The 17,608-nt window shown below is 39.9% G+C and overlaps 1 protein-coding gene across 2 annotated transcripts in view; it reads right to left on the minus strand.

The window, feature by feature from the left end:
• The window catches only part of LOC103459513 (protein phosphatase 1H-like), a 136,246-nt gene that overhangs the window by 78,424 nt on the left and 40,214 nt on the right, over window positions 1-17,608 (minus strand). For both annotated transcript variants that reach the window (XM_008401133.3, XM_081603840.1), the window contains exon 4: window positions 11,047-11,291. In XM_008401133.3, the coding sequence (XP_008399355.2) occupies window positions 11,047-11,291 (245 nt within the window). The remainder of the gene's footprint in view (window positions 1-11,046; window positions 11,292-17,608) is intronic.

Genomic DNA, 17,608 nt, shown 5'->3' on the forward strand with positions numbered 1-17,608 from the left:
AACAATTACCATATATTATGTTGTTTCTGTCTCACTTTCATGTTTTCTCTAACACTTTTTCAAACCAAAGACAAAAGCTTCCAAATCTTTATATGAAGAGGCTGATTGTGGGACGTTCCATTTTGAAGAAGAGACCAAAATGGGTATACGTAACCAGACAATTTGGATTATGCCAAATTATGCCGTCTGACTCGATTACCTGGTCAAGGTGACGTCTTTATTAACCACCATCTAAAAAAAATAAAAATATTTTGAGAAAAAGAGCGCCAAATTCCTCAAAGGCTGGGTTCACAAAGATATTGATGCTCAATTCCAATTCGAACTTGGACGATTCAGCAGGTGTTCCTGCTGTGTGAATGTAGGAAAACTGTCCTTGTCTCACAAATTTCTCCTTCAAAAGACCAAAGTAAAATAGTTTGTTCTTTTGTAGGACTCTGCAGAACTTGATAAAACGCTGAGGAGACAATCCAGCCTTTCGACTCAAGCAAGTTGGACAAAAAAGAAGCCTAAAAGTTGCAAGGAGCACTTGAGTTTGACAACCCTGTTGTAGAATAATGTACAAATCGCCAAGTAAAACAAAGGCTTGTAATGTGTTTCCTAGAGAAGCAGTGAATGGGTTTGCCAGCTTCAAAGTAATTTGTTTGATTCATTGCTGTTGTATTTTAGTCACAAGACTAGGAAAGACCTGAGGTCACAGTGAGTTTGTCCTTCAGTTTGACTTTAATCCAAATCTGGAAAAACTCCAAGTCATTCCTTTTGATAAACATGTGAACAATAAGTAGACAGTGTAACTCCTACGGCTGATAAAGTCCTAAAAACAGATGTGGTAAGAAGTAGAACCACAAAAATAAGCAGCTTTTGTTGTTTTTTTATAACCACACGGGTCAAAAACCATATTTTCAGTCCGCATGATGCTAGACTTGAACTGAAGTTAAATTCAAATTGAAGTTTTTAATCTTTTCACACTCGTCTTTTGCATGACGCTTGATAGTAAAGTCCTATTTTACATGTTTTTTGAATGCTGAAGTATTGTAGAATATGTCAGTCCAAGCAGGAAGGCAAACTACATACATTTGCAAAAGTTTTCATATCAGTGATCGTTTCCACATCAGACAGTATTGTGTATTTTATCGGGATTTTATACAAGAGGCAAATTACAAAGTATCACATACTGCAATTATGAAATGTCTCCATACATCTCTATTTACTAATTCTGGCTTCTGAAAGCTTAATTAGGTGAACTGTTAGTCTTTAGATTCTTTAGGGATTTTGTAAAACATCTTCCTTTCACTGCACCTGCACCCCCCAAATACATTGAAGTTTGTGGCTGCACCATAAATGTGGAATAGTTCAAGGGGCACGAAGGCTTTTGGAAGGCACAAACATCACTGAATGCAAAACATTGTGATGATTCCCACAAGGATTCTCCAGCAACAAAGAAACCCACTCATGTGCCCACTGAATCCACACCAGATGACAGCAGCAAAGAGACCCACATGAATATGTTGGGGTTTTTCATGGTTTTGACAACTAGTCGCATGTGATAATGAACGAGGCTGAACGGTCCACGGCAGATAAATGAAAGTGGTGCATAAAAGCTGCGCCTCTGTGGTGTAAAAATAGAAAATATGCAAAAATAAGAAATCAGAGGGTCTAAAATAGACTTTTCAGGTGTTACTTTGTGTTACTAGTTTTTTGAAGTATATTCCTTGACAGATCTGCTTTCATCTTCCGATTTTACAAGCAACATTGTTTCAGGGGATGAAAAATGTAAGTGGACATCCACTCGTGCGAATTATGACCTCTGAACCTCAGCAAGAGTGGCACGAGAGTGCATGCCGACACGCGGCTCTCTCCAGATAACCTCAGGATTAAAAAAAAAAGGAAAGAAAAAAAAGGAAAAAGAAAGACGTCCTTATTGCCAGTCGACCAGTGAAAGGCTAATCCGTTTGGCGCTGGAGTTCATCCAACGGTTGACGGATTAACCCACTGGATACTTGGACGGTCGCACGCATTCTCTGTCGCTCGCAGCGTGTCACCGCCGGTCATGAGTCTAATGACGCGGTGCTACCGGAACAAACCGGATAGATGTAGTGCCGGGCTGTAAGACAGGAATGATTCTGAATGTGTGCACCGTCAGATCCTAGCCTCATAGTACTACTGTTAGCTACCAGCTGAAACAGAAAATGGCTTCAATACTGAAGCAATTATTGGTACATAGTCGAAACTTTAAACGGATGTACGAATACAAACGATTAATTGTGATGAAACGAATATCAGAATAATCGTCAACTAATTTGGTCATCGATTAATCGTTAAGTGGAGCACACAGACTCGAAAAGGATCAATTGCTGAAAGAACAACACATTCAGAGCAGTAATTCAGCCAAAAAAAATAAAACACACATTTAAAAACATGACTGTAAGTATTTTCTACCTATAAGTTCTTAAGTTGCAGTTTTAGCTTCACCTGGTTCAAATTATTTGTGAAAAAAAAAAAAAAAAAAAATTAAGCACATTTTGCCATCCAATTATTGATCAGCCCTACACTGTATTGATATCAAGCAGAAAGAGCTGAGCTTTTCACATGATGTTAGAAGTTTTTCCTTTTTTTAGATGCAGATGATCAAGCATTCACTAAAGAAATCCCATGTATTTGCATTTTAAGCAATAAAATGTTAATTTTCTTATTGGAAATTTACACTTTTTAGTGTATTTTTATTATTATATTTAAAAAAATAGGCTTAAATGAAAAATCTGCAGAATGTACCCATTTAAAAAAAAAATCTAATTAATCATCAGAATAAATGGACAACTAAAATAATCATTAGTTGCAGGCCTAATCCAGAGTGACTTCCTGCACTGATGCTCTCCTCTCCTCCGTGATTCCATGTGTGGCCACTAGAGGCTCCCTGGCGTTTGTGCAGCAGCCCTGAGGAGGGGCGCGGCTCTGCGCTCTGATTCAGGTCAATGAGTTCCTTGTGGTGAGAAGGGGGAGGTGTGGGGAGGGGGGGACAGTAAGCCTCCATGCCAAGCGATGCGCACATGCAGCGCACACACACACACGCAGACGGACAGGCAGGAAAACAGTGTGACAGCACATTCGCTGGTGTTATTATTAGCAGCTGTAATATTTTCAGAGCCCCCTTACAAGCTCTGATACGTGGCTCAGCCTGATGGCTTGATTGGATGGAGGGAAGCACTCTCCAACGTATGAGGACAGGATGTACAGTACATACGCTGTGACCCACTGTAAGCTCCGGCTTGAATATTTGACATGAGGGTTGGAAACAGCAAAAAAAAGAAAGAAAAGAAAAGTGATTTACCTCACAAGACCCGACTAGGAAGTCCGTGTGCATCTGTGCCAAAACATGAGCGGCTCCATGCATGTGTGCATATAGGCGTGCGTGTTTGAACCGGGGTTAGTTTCAGCGAGGGCCGCTGTGCAGCAGCGAGGATTCAGTTACATGTATTAAGTGCAGGGTGGAGATCCAGAAGCTGTGAAGTGAGCCAAGCTGGCTATTAAAGCTACGGGCACTGCTTGTGACTGCAACACACACACACATACACGCACACACACCCACCAGGTTGGGGAAAACGAGGTCGGCTTGGCGCTCTGTCAAATTTCTCCCTGCCGCCCTGCTCTCTCGTCAAATGCTGCATAGGATGCTATGCTCCGACGCAGAGGGGCCCGGCTCCTGCTGCTGAACTGATGGAATAAACGAGGACATGTTAATCGCACTCAGAGAATTCAACCTCATTGAGCGTCCTTCAACCTTCGCAGGGTGAATTTAGCACAACCTCAGCTCCGAAGCATCGGTATCGACTTTGCATAAGCATACCGCTCAAATATTTTCACAATTTTGTCATGTTACAACTGAAATCTTCACTGTACCCAGACCCAGGAACACATCCAGTCGTGAAAACATTTCTGCATTAGTTAATAGAAGAACTAGCACTTTGGAGGAGCTGCAGAGACCCACAGCTCAGGGAGGTTAGACTCTACAAATCCAGCCTTTATGTTTAGTTGGTACAAAGAAAAACCACAAATCAACCTGCTTATAGTTTGCTACTCAGGTCAGATACGTCCCAAACAGAACTTTTACAGCCAAAACACTATTAGCGGTAGGAAACTAACACTGTGGTGGAATCATCATGTTATGGGGGATGATTATATTCAACAGGGAAACTAGTCAGTGGTAATAAGTTAGAATGAGTAAACTGTGCATTTGAGTGAGATGAGATTGATGGTTTCATTTGCAGTTTCTCTTCCATACAGCCAGAGAATTATTCAATTCCAAACCTGACCCCGCCGACAAAGACGGGAGTCTCAGCAAGAGACGTTTCAACCAAAATCAGGAATATCCAGGTTATTTATGGCACAAAGCCGTAACTTTGAGCTGCAATTGAACCAGGAAGCTGAAGTGCAAAATCATGTTTTTCAGGTTTCTACTTCTACTTTGTGCCACTTCACATTCCCAATGCCAATATGTGCTGTTCTATAAAATGAAATAGCAATAACACAAACTGAAGCGCCACATATTTAGCTACAAGTCACAACTTCATCTGGTTCCGATTTGTAGGCAATTTGAAACTCGTAATATTCCATGTCAGAATAATGCAGTCCAGGATTTCACTAATTTCTCTCGGCGTAGCGCAGAAGCCTCTTATTCCCCAAACAACTCAGTTACTCTTCTGATGTGGCTTTCAGTCTTTTTGGGCGACGCCCCCCATCCTGACAGCTCTGACGCTAAAGCAAAGAGGAAACGGAGGTTGTGCAGCCTTCCAGTCCTTACAGTCAGATTTATGAAACCATCAAACCCAGTGAGAGTGACATTTAGCTGCTGTGTGTTTCACAGCCGACTTCTTGGACACCCGCTGCCATTTTAACCTTGACAGCAGTGTTCATGTTGTCTGCTGCACCGTTTTTATTGCTCTATCCTGTATCGTTGAATACAAAAAAAAAAAAACTGTTTTGTTGCGATAATAAATATTCTTTGTTGTATTTTGAAAAGAAATCTTATTTAGTTTGTCGTAGATGACTGAACTTTATTAGGCTAATAAGCAGGAACTAGATAAATTATAGGGACTGATTTTTTTAATTGTAGATCTAAAGGGTTTGATCAATTTGTTGTATAGAGGCAGGGTTTCCCACAGTGTATTATAAGCCTGGCGGGCCACCAAGCTTTACTTGTGCCCCTACCAGGCTAGGCATTACTTAGTCTTTTTAAAATGTTTGAATTTTTAAGACTTTATAGTTGGTGTTCAGGTATTAATCTTCCAATCTTTCCAAAAATACATAATTATCCCCATTAAGGTATTTTAAGAAAATGTTTTGAGTATCTGGCTAAATGCAATTCCCAATCCCTCCTCTCCGTATTTTGTCAAGACTGTATTCAAGACATATGGGCAGAAAATATCCAGTTTTAAGTGAAGACGAGGACTAGCAGCTGTGCATGGACGTCTAGTGTTCAAAGAGAATCTTCTTGGATTTAACTACGTGGCTCGCTTATTGCCATTTGACAGCTCTGTGAACCGTACTAAGGAAGCCCTGCTTACCCAATCTGCTTTGATTTTACACCCCATTACAAAGAGGAAGAGATGCGTAAAGTAATGCCAGTTGCCCTTTGTTGACCTTTTCACTGCTGACATTTTATTGCTTCCAGTTTGGGTCGTGTTGAAATAAAAGCATGCATGCATGTGTGTGTGTGTGTGTGTGTGTGTGTGTGCGTGCGTGTGTGTGCGGGTGCGTGCGTGTGTTTCTGAGAGCAAACTGTAGTTTACTATTGACCCCAAACACTGAACAGTCGGACATGAAACCAAAACAGAAAGATGCTAATAGCAGGATTTTTAACTTGCAATATGTGCTAAAAAACACAACTTTGAATCAACTGTCAGTTCAAACAAAATAAAAAAACTGTACAATTTCTAAATTGTAAACGTAATTAAAAATTTTCTCCAGAAATTTCTTCATTGAAAATAAGATTTTAACAATAGGTGCAATTTTACAGCATTTTAAATCATGTCTTTCACAAGAGATGATTGATCTTGACCACATTAGTGAACTTCTGACCAACCATTAAAAAGCAGGACGAGAAAAAGGATTTACTATTTAGAGTTTATAAGCATTAAAGCCCTAAATATGATCATTTTCTGCAATCAACAAGTAGGTAAACTACATTTATGAAAAATGATCCTTAAAATCAGACTTCCTGCACCTAGGAGCACTTCAACATGAAGGAATTAGGTAAATTCAAGTTCTGTCACTCTTCAGCAAAGTAGTAGTTGTGTTCAGTAGGAATACACAATCTCATAGGAAACTCTCATTCATCCCCATGTTGCTTTTGACACATTAGCATGTGTAAAGAAAACATGCCCTGCTGGAGAATCTACGCAACTGCAGTTCAAATAAAACGTATGACAACGTTAAGGCTAATTAAAGCCATTTTACACCATTCATTACTGTGGACTCACATCGATATGCTAAAGACTCAGAGATGCAATCTCTCCTGTTTGGAAAGTTATGACATGGAAACAACAGGAGTACTCTGTAAGGAATTGTTTTTTGAATGTTCATTCAGAATGTAACTAGTGACTACAGCTAGTTTCTAGTTGCTGATAGCTAAAATACCAGTTATTTATAGTCATTTGAGGGCCCACTAAACTGGAACAAGGGGCTATAAAACAGTCTTTAAGTCTTAAAACATCCTAAATGTGAATAGATTTTCCATTCCAGATTAGGAAAAAAAATCATTTGTATGTTTTTGTTTTTTGTTTTAGTGAGCTAGCAGCACTGGTTGTACCATGCTTGATAGCTCTGTGGCTGAGTAATTCAGTTGTTGTCACGCTGTGACAAAATAAATCATTTGATTAGAGATGCAGTCAGCCAAAGATCAGCATTGGATAATTTTCCCTTTGGGTCTCATTTAGTGTTTGATAAACAATTTTTTCTTTAGAACTTTGATCAATTTTAGAGGGTGTTTTTCTTTTTGCACTGTCCTTGAGGATTACATCACTGTGTAAATTTGTAAAAAAAAAAATACATAGATGCCCTATAGTACAGAGGATCTGGACTCTCGGCTTTTGAGAAACAATTACAATTTTACCCAATGGCTAACATCTCCCCATGCTGGTGTGTAATGCCCCACTTTGACTCTCTGAACCTTACGAGAAACTGCCTACACTGCAAACTACCATCTTCCACTGCAAAGAGAGAAGTGCCGAGTCAAACAAGACGGCTGTTAATGCTAACTCGATATTTGGAAGTGTGGCCAACGTGGACTAAATGGCTTTCTTCATTTCATCTGCTGCCATTGCTAAAACCAAAGACAGATTACAAAACTAAACAGAGCTGAAAATTGACATCATCATTCACAACTTCTTCTGTTCGCTGATTGGGCCGGTTGACATTCTACCAGAGGAATCCAAGTCAATGGGAGAAAGCAGAGACGAAGCATTGAAGCGAGATTAGAATTGGGCGGAATTACAATGGTCTATTGTATTCAATCAACTTTTTTATTGAAATGCTTAAGTTTTAAACATAGCTTGTTCCGATCAAGCCATTTAAAAAACATCAAACCCAGGAGGCCTCGTCCATAAACACCAAAGCGTCCGCTTGCCTTTTCTCCGGGGTCACGGTGCGATGGGGCTCCCTGTAATTTACCTTCTGTTGGGGCACGTAGGGCCGTTTGCCCAGCATTCCTCCGCTGGCCACCACAACACATGAAAGCCTCGGCCGCAGCTGTTATAGATGGGGAGAAAATGAGTCCCAGATGGCAAAGTGTTTCGTGCGCGCGCATGTGTCCATGTCTCCTGCCACATGAGACGCTGCTTTTACTGTACAAGTGGCTCGGGTCGCATCCCCAGGGTAATGTGGGGAAGACTATTGCAGGATGGTGGGGAGCGTGTGGGTGGATGTGAAAGCATGCTGGCTGTCCGCAGAGCAGCTGGTACGTACAGGACCCGCTCTCTTGCTTTTACATGAACGACATACCTGCACTTTTCAACTTTGAAATTCAGGAATTGCTGCCATTGAAAGCCCATTACGGCTCAAAAACAATTGATTGAGAAACTGCAATCAGGATCCGCCCTGCTGCTACATTATGCCTGTCAAACCATAGAAGATATCCACTAAATGATGAGATGATCCTAGCGTGTAAGATGGCTAAACAACTTTCTGTCACTTATCGAGCCTCATTTGCTAATTCTTCATCCTTGTTCACATACATCCACGCACAAGGGTTGCTACAAATTTCTCTAGTCAAAATTTGGATGGATGGATGGATGGATGGATGGATGGATGGAAGGAAGGAAGGAAGGAAGGAAGGAAGGAAGGAAGGAAGGAAGGAAGGAAGGAAGGAAGGAAGGAAGGAAGGAAGGAAGGAAGGAAGGAAGGAAGGAAGGAAGGAAGGAAGGAAGGAAGGAAGGAAGGAAGGAAGGAAGGAAGGAAGGAAGGAAGGAAGGAAGGAAGGAAGGAGCCCTAATCTACCACAGAAATCTCATGCAACAGAAAATCACAGCTATTCACAACAGTACTGAGCTTCAGCAACCAACTGCTATAAATAAGTCACAATAAACTGCACTCAAAGTGAACAGGCTTGTATTTTATATTTTTAAATTATTTTTTACAACTAGCCGTATGCATCATCACACTGAAAAGAATCAGAGGGTCAATGATTTTCTTTTCTCTGTGAGAACGCTTCATGCGTGGGTGAAGATCTCCACTACTGAAAGGTTGTTTGCACAAAATTAGATAACCCTTTTATAAGCTGCATGTGTTTAACTTTCCACGGGTTTTGCAGATAATGTTAACAGTTTTTCGTCTAAATTGAAGCCTTTGATTATGTTTGTGCATTGGGTGGCTTTCAACACTTATTACAGTAATATCACAACAACTCTGACAGTGATGAGGTACATTTTTTTGTTTGATTTTACAAAGGTGGTTTCTGGCAATTTAAAACCAGTTTCTTTAAAAAAAAAATCCCTTTTATACTATGTCATTGAACAACAACAACAAACATTTTGGCTGGCCAGTGAAAAACGTTTGTATTGCGATTGCCTGACGTGACATACATCTAGAAAGGTGGAAGTTTGTTTGTATTTTGATCACCAAAAAATGGGGAAAAACCCATCTTCCATGCCATTAACTGCTTCTCCTACCACCTGATTTACTTGCTACCGTATAAAAACAACAAGTAATGACGCAAACAAATACTTCAAAAGCAGATGAAAGAAGCAATGAATGAAAAAAAAAAGTTACAACTGTAAAATGCTAAAGAAATCATGGCACACATTGCAAGCAATATCTTAAGATTTTTTTTGAAGACCCTCACTTTAGTAGACCCTCAGTTAACTGTAAACCTCGCAAAACAATATTACAAGCAAAGTTATCAAAGAGTGGCATCAATTCACGTTTCGTAAAATATCTATATGTCGCTATCAAACATTGCAAGGACATCTGGGTTATTGTAATGCGAGTCATGCTTGAATCTCTGCTGCTACATCACTTTAATACTGGGCCAGAGTTCGCGCCACACGAGCTTCTCCCTCACAACCCACAGTACACAGGTCATTTGTTTTCATCTTAAAAAGGAAACAAAGAACACAGAGTATGACTTCCAACATGATATGGATGTCAAAGGTCACTGCTGTGCTCAGACTGAAGAAGGGAAATTGGTGAAATTGCAGCATGTTGTTGAAAGCTGTCTGCTAGAGTTAGGTAAGAAGGTGAAAGTTCACATCTTGAACTCTAATGTCTGGGTGAGAACCGCCATAGGAAAGACTGGAGCCTGATAAAGAATGTGTGGTTGATTGACTTCCTCGTAAAAGCACGGCTCAGTCACTTTCCTCTCACTGTGCAACATATTTCAAACTTCAAAACCTTCATCATACTCTGTATGTTCAGCTAACAAAATACAAGCGGATATATGCGCGCTTTAAGATAACGTTGAGATTATCTTAAATTTTTCTGAAGATTTATTACGAAAAAAAATCATAAAAGCTTTTAAATCTTCTTTAGTTAGCAAGTAGAGGCCTCTCGGGTGTCTTCTTTGCTCCTTTGATTTAAGAGGATTTTCATTAAAGGTTGTAAATCTATTGGTACTTAAACCTTCCTCTGTTCCATCTGTGTGAAAACCTTCAATCGTATGTAAATGTTCCTAACATTTAAATTTTTAAGCGAGTAAACTGAACTTTAGGCCCCCCCCCGGGGTGTCGTACACTCACTGACCTTAAAGGGATAGCTCAGTATTTTTAAAAGGTTATAAGCAGTTAATTTCTCACCTGCGGTGAATAACTCTGCATTTAGTGGAAATCCAGATTAGCTGGTTCTAAAAGCGACACAGTTAGTGGGCTTCCAGTACCTTAAACTTACATCTGTTTCCAAAACAAAACAAAAAAAATTGCAAGGGCTAAGAAAACACTTCTTAGGAAACTTCTAAACTGTTACATACAAAATTAGGATACTAAAAAGGATACTCTAAACAGCCAATGTTAGTAAGTTAGACACCAAATATACTCTAACATGCATCAATACAAACAGTAGAAACTGATTCAGCTACAGTTTCCCTTATCTAAGCTTGGGGGAACAGCCAGTCAGTGCCAAGACAAACTAATGCAGTTCTGGGATTTGCTGTTTTTTAAATTCCAGCCAATAGCATGCCAAGAAGTGTCGCACCTTGATTTTTCAGTTTCCTAAGCAGAAATGAATAAAGAAACTGAAACTGACAAATATGACAAGAGCACAAAGCATATAGAATTGGACCGAATAGATGTGCTCTTATGGCTTGGACAGATACCAGATCTAGAACCTTTTTTTTCCAAAATTGGGGCCAATAATATTGGATCAGTGCATCTCTAAAAGCAAGATATATTACTGTTTCAACTTTTCTTCTCAATCTTAAAGTTTCAAGGTTGACATTTTGTACTTTTAAAGAAAAAAAAATTGGGTAAATTTAAATCTGGGAATGTGTGGAACTTTGAAACTAAAAATGTGGAGGCCTCCTGAGAATCATAAAAAAAAGGAACTCGTAACCTTTGTGAAACCTACTGTGTTACCCGGGCAACACTCTGACTTTCCGCCCCATGACCTGTATGTAAGAAAGATGCTGCTTGTTCAGGTCTGGAGGATCCGGACAGTCGGGCGCCACGCTCGCGACTTGTGCGTCTAGACGCAGCCGACGGGCCCCCGTCTTCTCCGCTCCATAAAACACGGGGTGAGAAATAAAGCGCCGCTGTATATGTTGCGCTCACATGTGGTGATGTCACCTTGCTGCTGCCAAGAGACCAGCAACTCTAAAGAGAGAGAGAAAAAAAAAGAAAAAACAAACTTAGGATCGTTTTCCCTCATGTTGTTAATTCCTTCCTCTTCCGTTTCTGTCTTTTCGTCTTTCTCAATTGCTTTTGGTTTTATCTGCACTTGTCACCCCAGAGCAAACACACACACGCGCACACACCATGCACAGCGTGGAGAAAGAGGCCTCTGTTTTGCAGAGACAAAAGCGCCTCTTTCTCCAGAGAGGGGGCCGAGCTTCCGGTTGGGGCTCACTGTGTCAAAGGGGAGAGGAAGGGCAGACGAGAGGCCAAGAATTTGATATGCAGCGAAGCGGCTACATGTAGCATGTTGGCTTGAAACGTGCATCTCTACGTTTAGTGATGTTCTGATGGTGTGTTCCAGGTGCGGGAGCCTAAAAACGGGGGAGGAAAAAATGTCAATCTAGCAATGCGGTCATGATCTCAAGGCATATTTTCTAGACAGTGTGTTGTGCGGGTGGTCCCTCGGCGGGATGAGGGCACTGAGTTTGCGTCGGCCTGGTGTGAACCGGTTAACCAACCCCTCTGCCCCCTCCCAGTCCTTCCTTCAGTTAGAATGATTGGTGGCCAGGGAGCCGATTAAAGCCAAGGCTCTCTGCCTCTCCTCTCCTCTCCTCCATCACACATTCATTCAAGTCTTTAACTTCCAGACAGGAAGCTTGTCCTCTCCAGTCATTTCTCATCGCTCCTTCTTGTTTTTGACTCTCTACAGGGTTCCTGGATGTTTTCCCCATCTCAGAACTCCAGACTCAAATTTCAGGATTTCATTTTTTTTTCTTGGCAAACTTTTAGAACACACTCAGAATTTAGGAGAAATTATGTCTCTGTTTTAGTGTTTCATCAGCTGTATACTCTGATTCTGCCTTTTGATTCAGCTTAGTGATAAAGGACTATTCCACTACTTTTTGGTGGGGTTCTAGGCCAATGTAGATCAGCTTCTTACCAGAACATATAACAGTGACAAAATCTGGACCGGATTATTCTACACCAAGTGCAGATTTTGTGAAAACAGCTTGTGATCTTTGACATGTTTTATTCTATTTTCTAACCTGAAATATTTCCAGCCTCAAATTTTAAGAATTGATAGTCACTTTTACTCCGAGACTCCCATATAAAATCCAGCATACAGAAGCCACCTAATTAGTAAATAGTGTTAGTTGATTAAAGTCCACAAGTGCCTAATTGGATCTCAAGTACACACCTATTTTTCGAGCACTCGGAGTGACGTGAAGATGTACATCGTTTAAAGAGAGTCCTAAGTAGTCCTGCTTAATGTTTACGACAAGAAATACATGGAACCAAATGGGGATTTCATCACCCTGAAATCCCCAAGAAGTTTCTGCAAACAGCGGTACCTCAAAAGGTATCGACTCAGAAGTATTGACTGTTCCAATTCCCAAATTTGCTCCGATTTCTGTTCCTCTAATCATACAAGCTCAAATAAAATAGAAAAAAAAGCTTGTACCATGACAAAATGTAAAAACAAATCATGCATGTAAACATGCTTCTTGAGCCTACGTGCATCAAACACACAACCAGGTGAAGAAGTGGACATGAACACACATTTTCCTTCCTGCTTTCCCTACTCCGTTTCCGACCTATTGATCTTTGTCTGAAGCGTTGAATAAATCCGCCAAGAGGGAGGATTGCAGGTGGCCTACCTCGCACAAACACAACCCGGCAAATCTAAATCAATGGGTCTAATATCAAGCCAATACATGTGTAAGAAAATAACACTCAAGAGGCTGTTGAATTGTTTCCAAATTAACACTTGGAAGGGAGTCAATAAATAGCATCACTGCGCAAAGGTGCTTGTATGTAGATGTGCTGTCCTCTGCAGCGGCGCATGCTTTGCCGTGCGTTTTTGGCGTACATCGTGTTCTCATTTGTTTACATTCACGTGGTGCGTACGAGTACGCTTCATTCAGAGTGCTCACTCTGGACCTAAATGCATACACAAATAGGACCTCCAATGTTTCGTACTCATCCGTGAAACACACGTGTACAGTTTGCTCCCACACAGTCAAGCAGACAGGCACAGAGAGAGAGAGAGAAAGAAGCAAGCGGTACATCATGTTCAGTGTACTCTATGTTCTGTACATCATAAGCCCTGTGGCTGTATTCAAATTTTCTTGTTCTTTCACAGAAAAAACACACACACACACCTGGAAAAAACTTTTTGATCACATCTCACAACTGATGATTTTAAGGTCAGCTCCGTAGGCTGGTAGGTTACACGACCCTGCTAAAGTTTCTATGCATTCGAAGGATGTTCGTACACTGACTCGTCTTAAATTAAGATTCTGCATTTATATTATTACAGAGTTGACATCATGCCTTGTGTATATAAACACAAATCAATAGGAACTCTTTAAAGAACTCAAAGTTAGGCAAGGGAAGTCGGCACAAATGATGCAAAATAGACAGACTTTTGAAAAAAGATGGATGAGCAGGTAAAATTATTTTCTCAGATGCCACAGATTTTCAACTTTCCAAACATAATAAGAAAGAAGCTAGAACTCTGGAACAAGGATTCAATTCCAGCGTTAATGTTCCTAAGGCCACTAAAAACGTTGTTTCTTTTTTTACTAAGCCGTTTAGCTGTAATGTGTAACAATTCAGAAACAAGTTATTGCAGCAATGAATTGTGTACAACAAATAAAATATGCTTGGTGGGGGAAAAAGTGACTTAGTTAGGAAAGGTGGTGAGTGAGAGGTTGGGTTGGGTTGAGTTGGTGGAAGGTTTAGGGAGATGTTGAGCCGTATCCATAGACACAATTTTTTGCGAACAAAATCCAGGAACACATGCAGATATACAAGAGCCAGAGACCAAACTAAGGTTGCCTTGATGTAGTGATCATATGAAAAACCGCAGCCCAGTCTACACTACAGCACAGCAGAGGAGGAGAAAGAAAATAGAAATGAAATGCCTATAAATGAAAGTTTACACCATGAAAAGGTCAGGTTTCTACAGTTTGACTGCAGGCCATTCTAGACCCTCAGCGCCTCAAACAGAATGTGATTCAACAACCCTCGGTTTATTTGACACGCCGTCTTGTGAAAACATTTGATAACATAACTTTACTTTTAAACGTAAGATTCATCAACCCCATTCAAACGGAGTCCTCAATGGTACAGCATCTATAAGCTGTAGATGCTAACAGTTTGTAGATGTTAGCATCTAACTGAGTAGTTTTGTTCAGTGTTTCGAGGTGCAGCTCCCTCAGCTCTTCAAGCTTTTAACTGTATAAAGTGTATGGTTGAAGAAACTAAAGTGTACATTGGTGTACGAAATTGTTCTTAATGACTTCAGTAAGAGTTACTGAAGCTTAAAAGGTTTTCATTGCATAATACCCAGCCAACATGTATTAAAATGCACATCATTTGTGGAAGCAAGTAAATGTAATTCAATGTCAACATCCATTTGTGGAAAAACAGCTGCAGATGACCTTTACCTTGGTTTCAAAAGAACATAAAAATTTAAATTACTCATTATTTCCAGTGATTCCTTCAACAAAACAAAACCACTCAAAATAAAGCATGTGGACGCATCGCATGCTGCGCCACTATTTGCACACACTTGACTGTAGATCTTCAGGGTTGTTATATGAACGGTATCCATGTGGGACGTCTCTGTTGTGCATGGCTGGGCGAAGGAACCTGTGTAGTCAGCCAGGTTGGAGGGAAGTGGTGCGTTAAAGCGAGGCTAATTTGTTTGTGATTGAGAGTGAATGAAGTCGGTCTCAGGAGAGCTGCGAACACGCACACACACGCTACACACTTACAGTGGTTTTGTCAGAAGTCGTCCCATGTCTTATCGGTTGTCTTCCATAAAGAAAAAAATATTTGTGAATTTGCTTTTTGTTTTTTTCCTTACAGTGAAATAATAGTGTGTATTATATGTAAATAAATCACCAATTTGCAATTGTCCTGTGAATTTTAAGAAATTTGTGAAATTTTTGCTGCTTTGGAAAAGTTTTTGACTTCCTGCCAAACAATAAAAGATGATATCGCCTTTGGAGTACTCATCATGTTTGAAATAAGATGAATATTTAAACAAAGGGGCCATTGTCAATCTTAAAACTGTAAACCGAAGCCTCAAACTTTATAAAATATTTTCTTATGTACCCTAATCAAAGAGTGAACATGTTAACTTTCCAGACGCAGGGGAAGAAAATCTTTCAATAAAAGCCATTAACAGCGAAATGCGTGACTTGGTTTCCATAGCAATGGCTTTAAAAAACAACACAAAGTTGTTAGTTTTAAATCAAGGAATGTAGGCGAGAAAAATACAGTGATAAAAATAAAGTTTTGATTGACAGAAAAAAAAACAATTCCTGGAAAGTTAGGTATTGTTCACGTTGGGAATAAAAATATATTCGTTCTTAACATACTACATAAAAAGTTGTGTGTGTGTTTTTGTTTTCTTTTTACTTATTAACTTATTCTTTTTTTTTTTTTTTTAGCAAAAAACATTTCTGATGTCATTTTTATTTTTCCAATACTCTTGGCGTGCATCACATTAATTTCATTGTATTTTTCATTTTACTTTGGGACAACCTGAAATATGTCTTAAGGATCAATCTTATTTTATACGAGTCCAAACTTTTGACACAATTTTGATTTGCATAAAGTGGATTGAATAAGTGTTCACACACATAAAACTTTTCCAAATTTTGTCCAAATTTTAGAACCACAAGCGTTCCTGTACTTTATTTAGATTACTTATGGTAAACCAAGACAAAGTAGTTGGAGAGACTAACTCAAATGGAAGACAAACATTAGCTTTTTTCTGAAAAGTGTGGCTTTTGTATTCAGCCCGTTTCACTCTTATACCCCAAAATAAAATTGACTGTTCTCCATTGCCTTTAGAAGTTATCTAGTTGTTAAACAAAACCACTGGTGAAACCTGACTAGATTTTAAGTTTAGGCTTTAACTGGGCCATTCTAACAGATGAAAATCGTCTCCCCCTGTTCAGAGTCATCGTCCTGCTGGAAAAAGAACCTAAGAGGTCTGAATCTGTTTGGCTGACACTGTAAAACCTAAGAATAACCTAGACAACAAACAACAACAACAAAAAACCCTCCTGAGATATTTTATGAGTGCAACAATAGGCGCCAGCAGAAAGTTGGAGCTCTCTGCATCCATCTAAACACATTTGCATTGTAGCGCTCCATTTGGGTGTTGGCAGATTTCATCACCTGTTCACACCGTCTGTCTAAGTCAGATTTCAGTTTATTGACACAGAACTTTTCTTTCCACATATTTTTGGCTGTTGCGCCGTGTTTGCATCGCCCCGTCTGCGCCGCGTGTTGAGGCAAGACGACCGAGTGCTGATGCAAGCAGATCTCGCTATGGCAACTTGTGCCACGCGTGTGCAAAGCAACAATGATGCAACGTCCGACGGTGCGGACTTGTGATACTACGCTCGTACGCCCATCTGCAACCTTAGGACCCCTGCTGAAGCCTTCCACTTCTTCTACTCTTGTGAACAGAGTATCAGACGCTCGGTCTATAGAGAGGAGCCGGGGCCGTGATATTGGGTGCGGCTCACGTGAGCACGTATCACATTAACCCCGCTTCGCTCTGAACCTTCTCCATTAGCAGCAACAAAGCTCTCATCACTGCCTGCCATCCTCGCGGCGCCCCCTCCTCCTCTCTTCTTCTCTTCCTTTTGATCTGTGTTTTCCACATTGGTTGGGGGAGGGCTTTTTATCTCCTCTCTTAACCTATAACTTGGGCACTAAGGGATCATGCACTGAGATGAAGAGGAGTGGGGGGGAAAGCATTGCATTATAATATTCTACAAGCTTTGTATGGGAGCTATTGGGCAGTATAAGGACATTTTAAAAGGTTTACATTCTGGAACAAAGGTGGCTACTATACGAGATAAAACATCAGTTCAAAAAATGACATTCGTAGTTTTTAACTACTAATGTACAAGATTATCAAACTAGACATGCAATCCAACTTCATACAAATCCTTTGAAGATGTCTGCTTTATATAGAGTTATGTTAACATGAACTGAAAAACATACTGGAAATACCAGCTTTACGGAGGTATTTATAAAAAAACGACTACACTGAATGATTCTTATATTCTTGTTTTTGATTATGTATGTTTTTCTTCTTGACATAAAGAAGTGAATGTCCTTTTCTATGATGTTTTTTTTATTATAGCACAATTTGTTTTGATCTGTAGCCTATAAATTTGTGATTTTTTTGTAGTTACTTTCATTTTGAATTTATGTGATCTATGTATGTAATTTAGTTGTTTATGTTAAATGTGTTTACGCCA

The sequence above is a fragment of the Poecilia reticulata genome, chromosome 23, assembly GCF_904066995.2.
Source record: "Poecilia reticulata chromosome 23, P_reticulata-male-v2, whole genome shotgun sequence".
Lineage (NCBI taxonomy): Eukaryota > Metazoa > Chordata > Actinopteri > Cyprinodontiformes > Poeciliidae > Poecilia > Poecilia reticulata.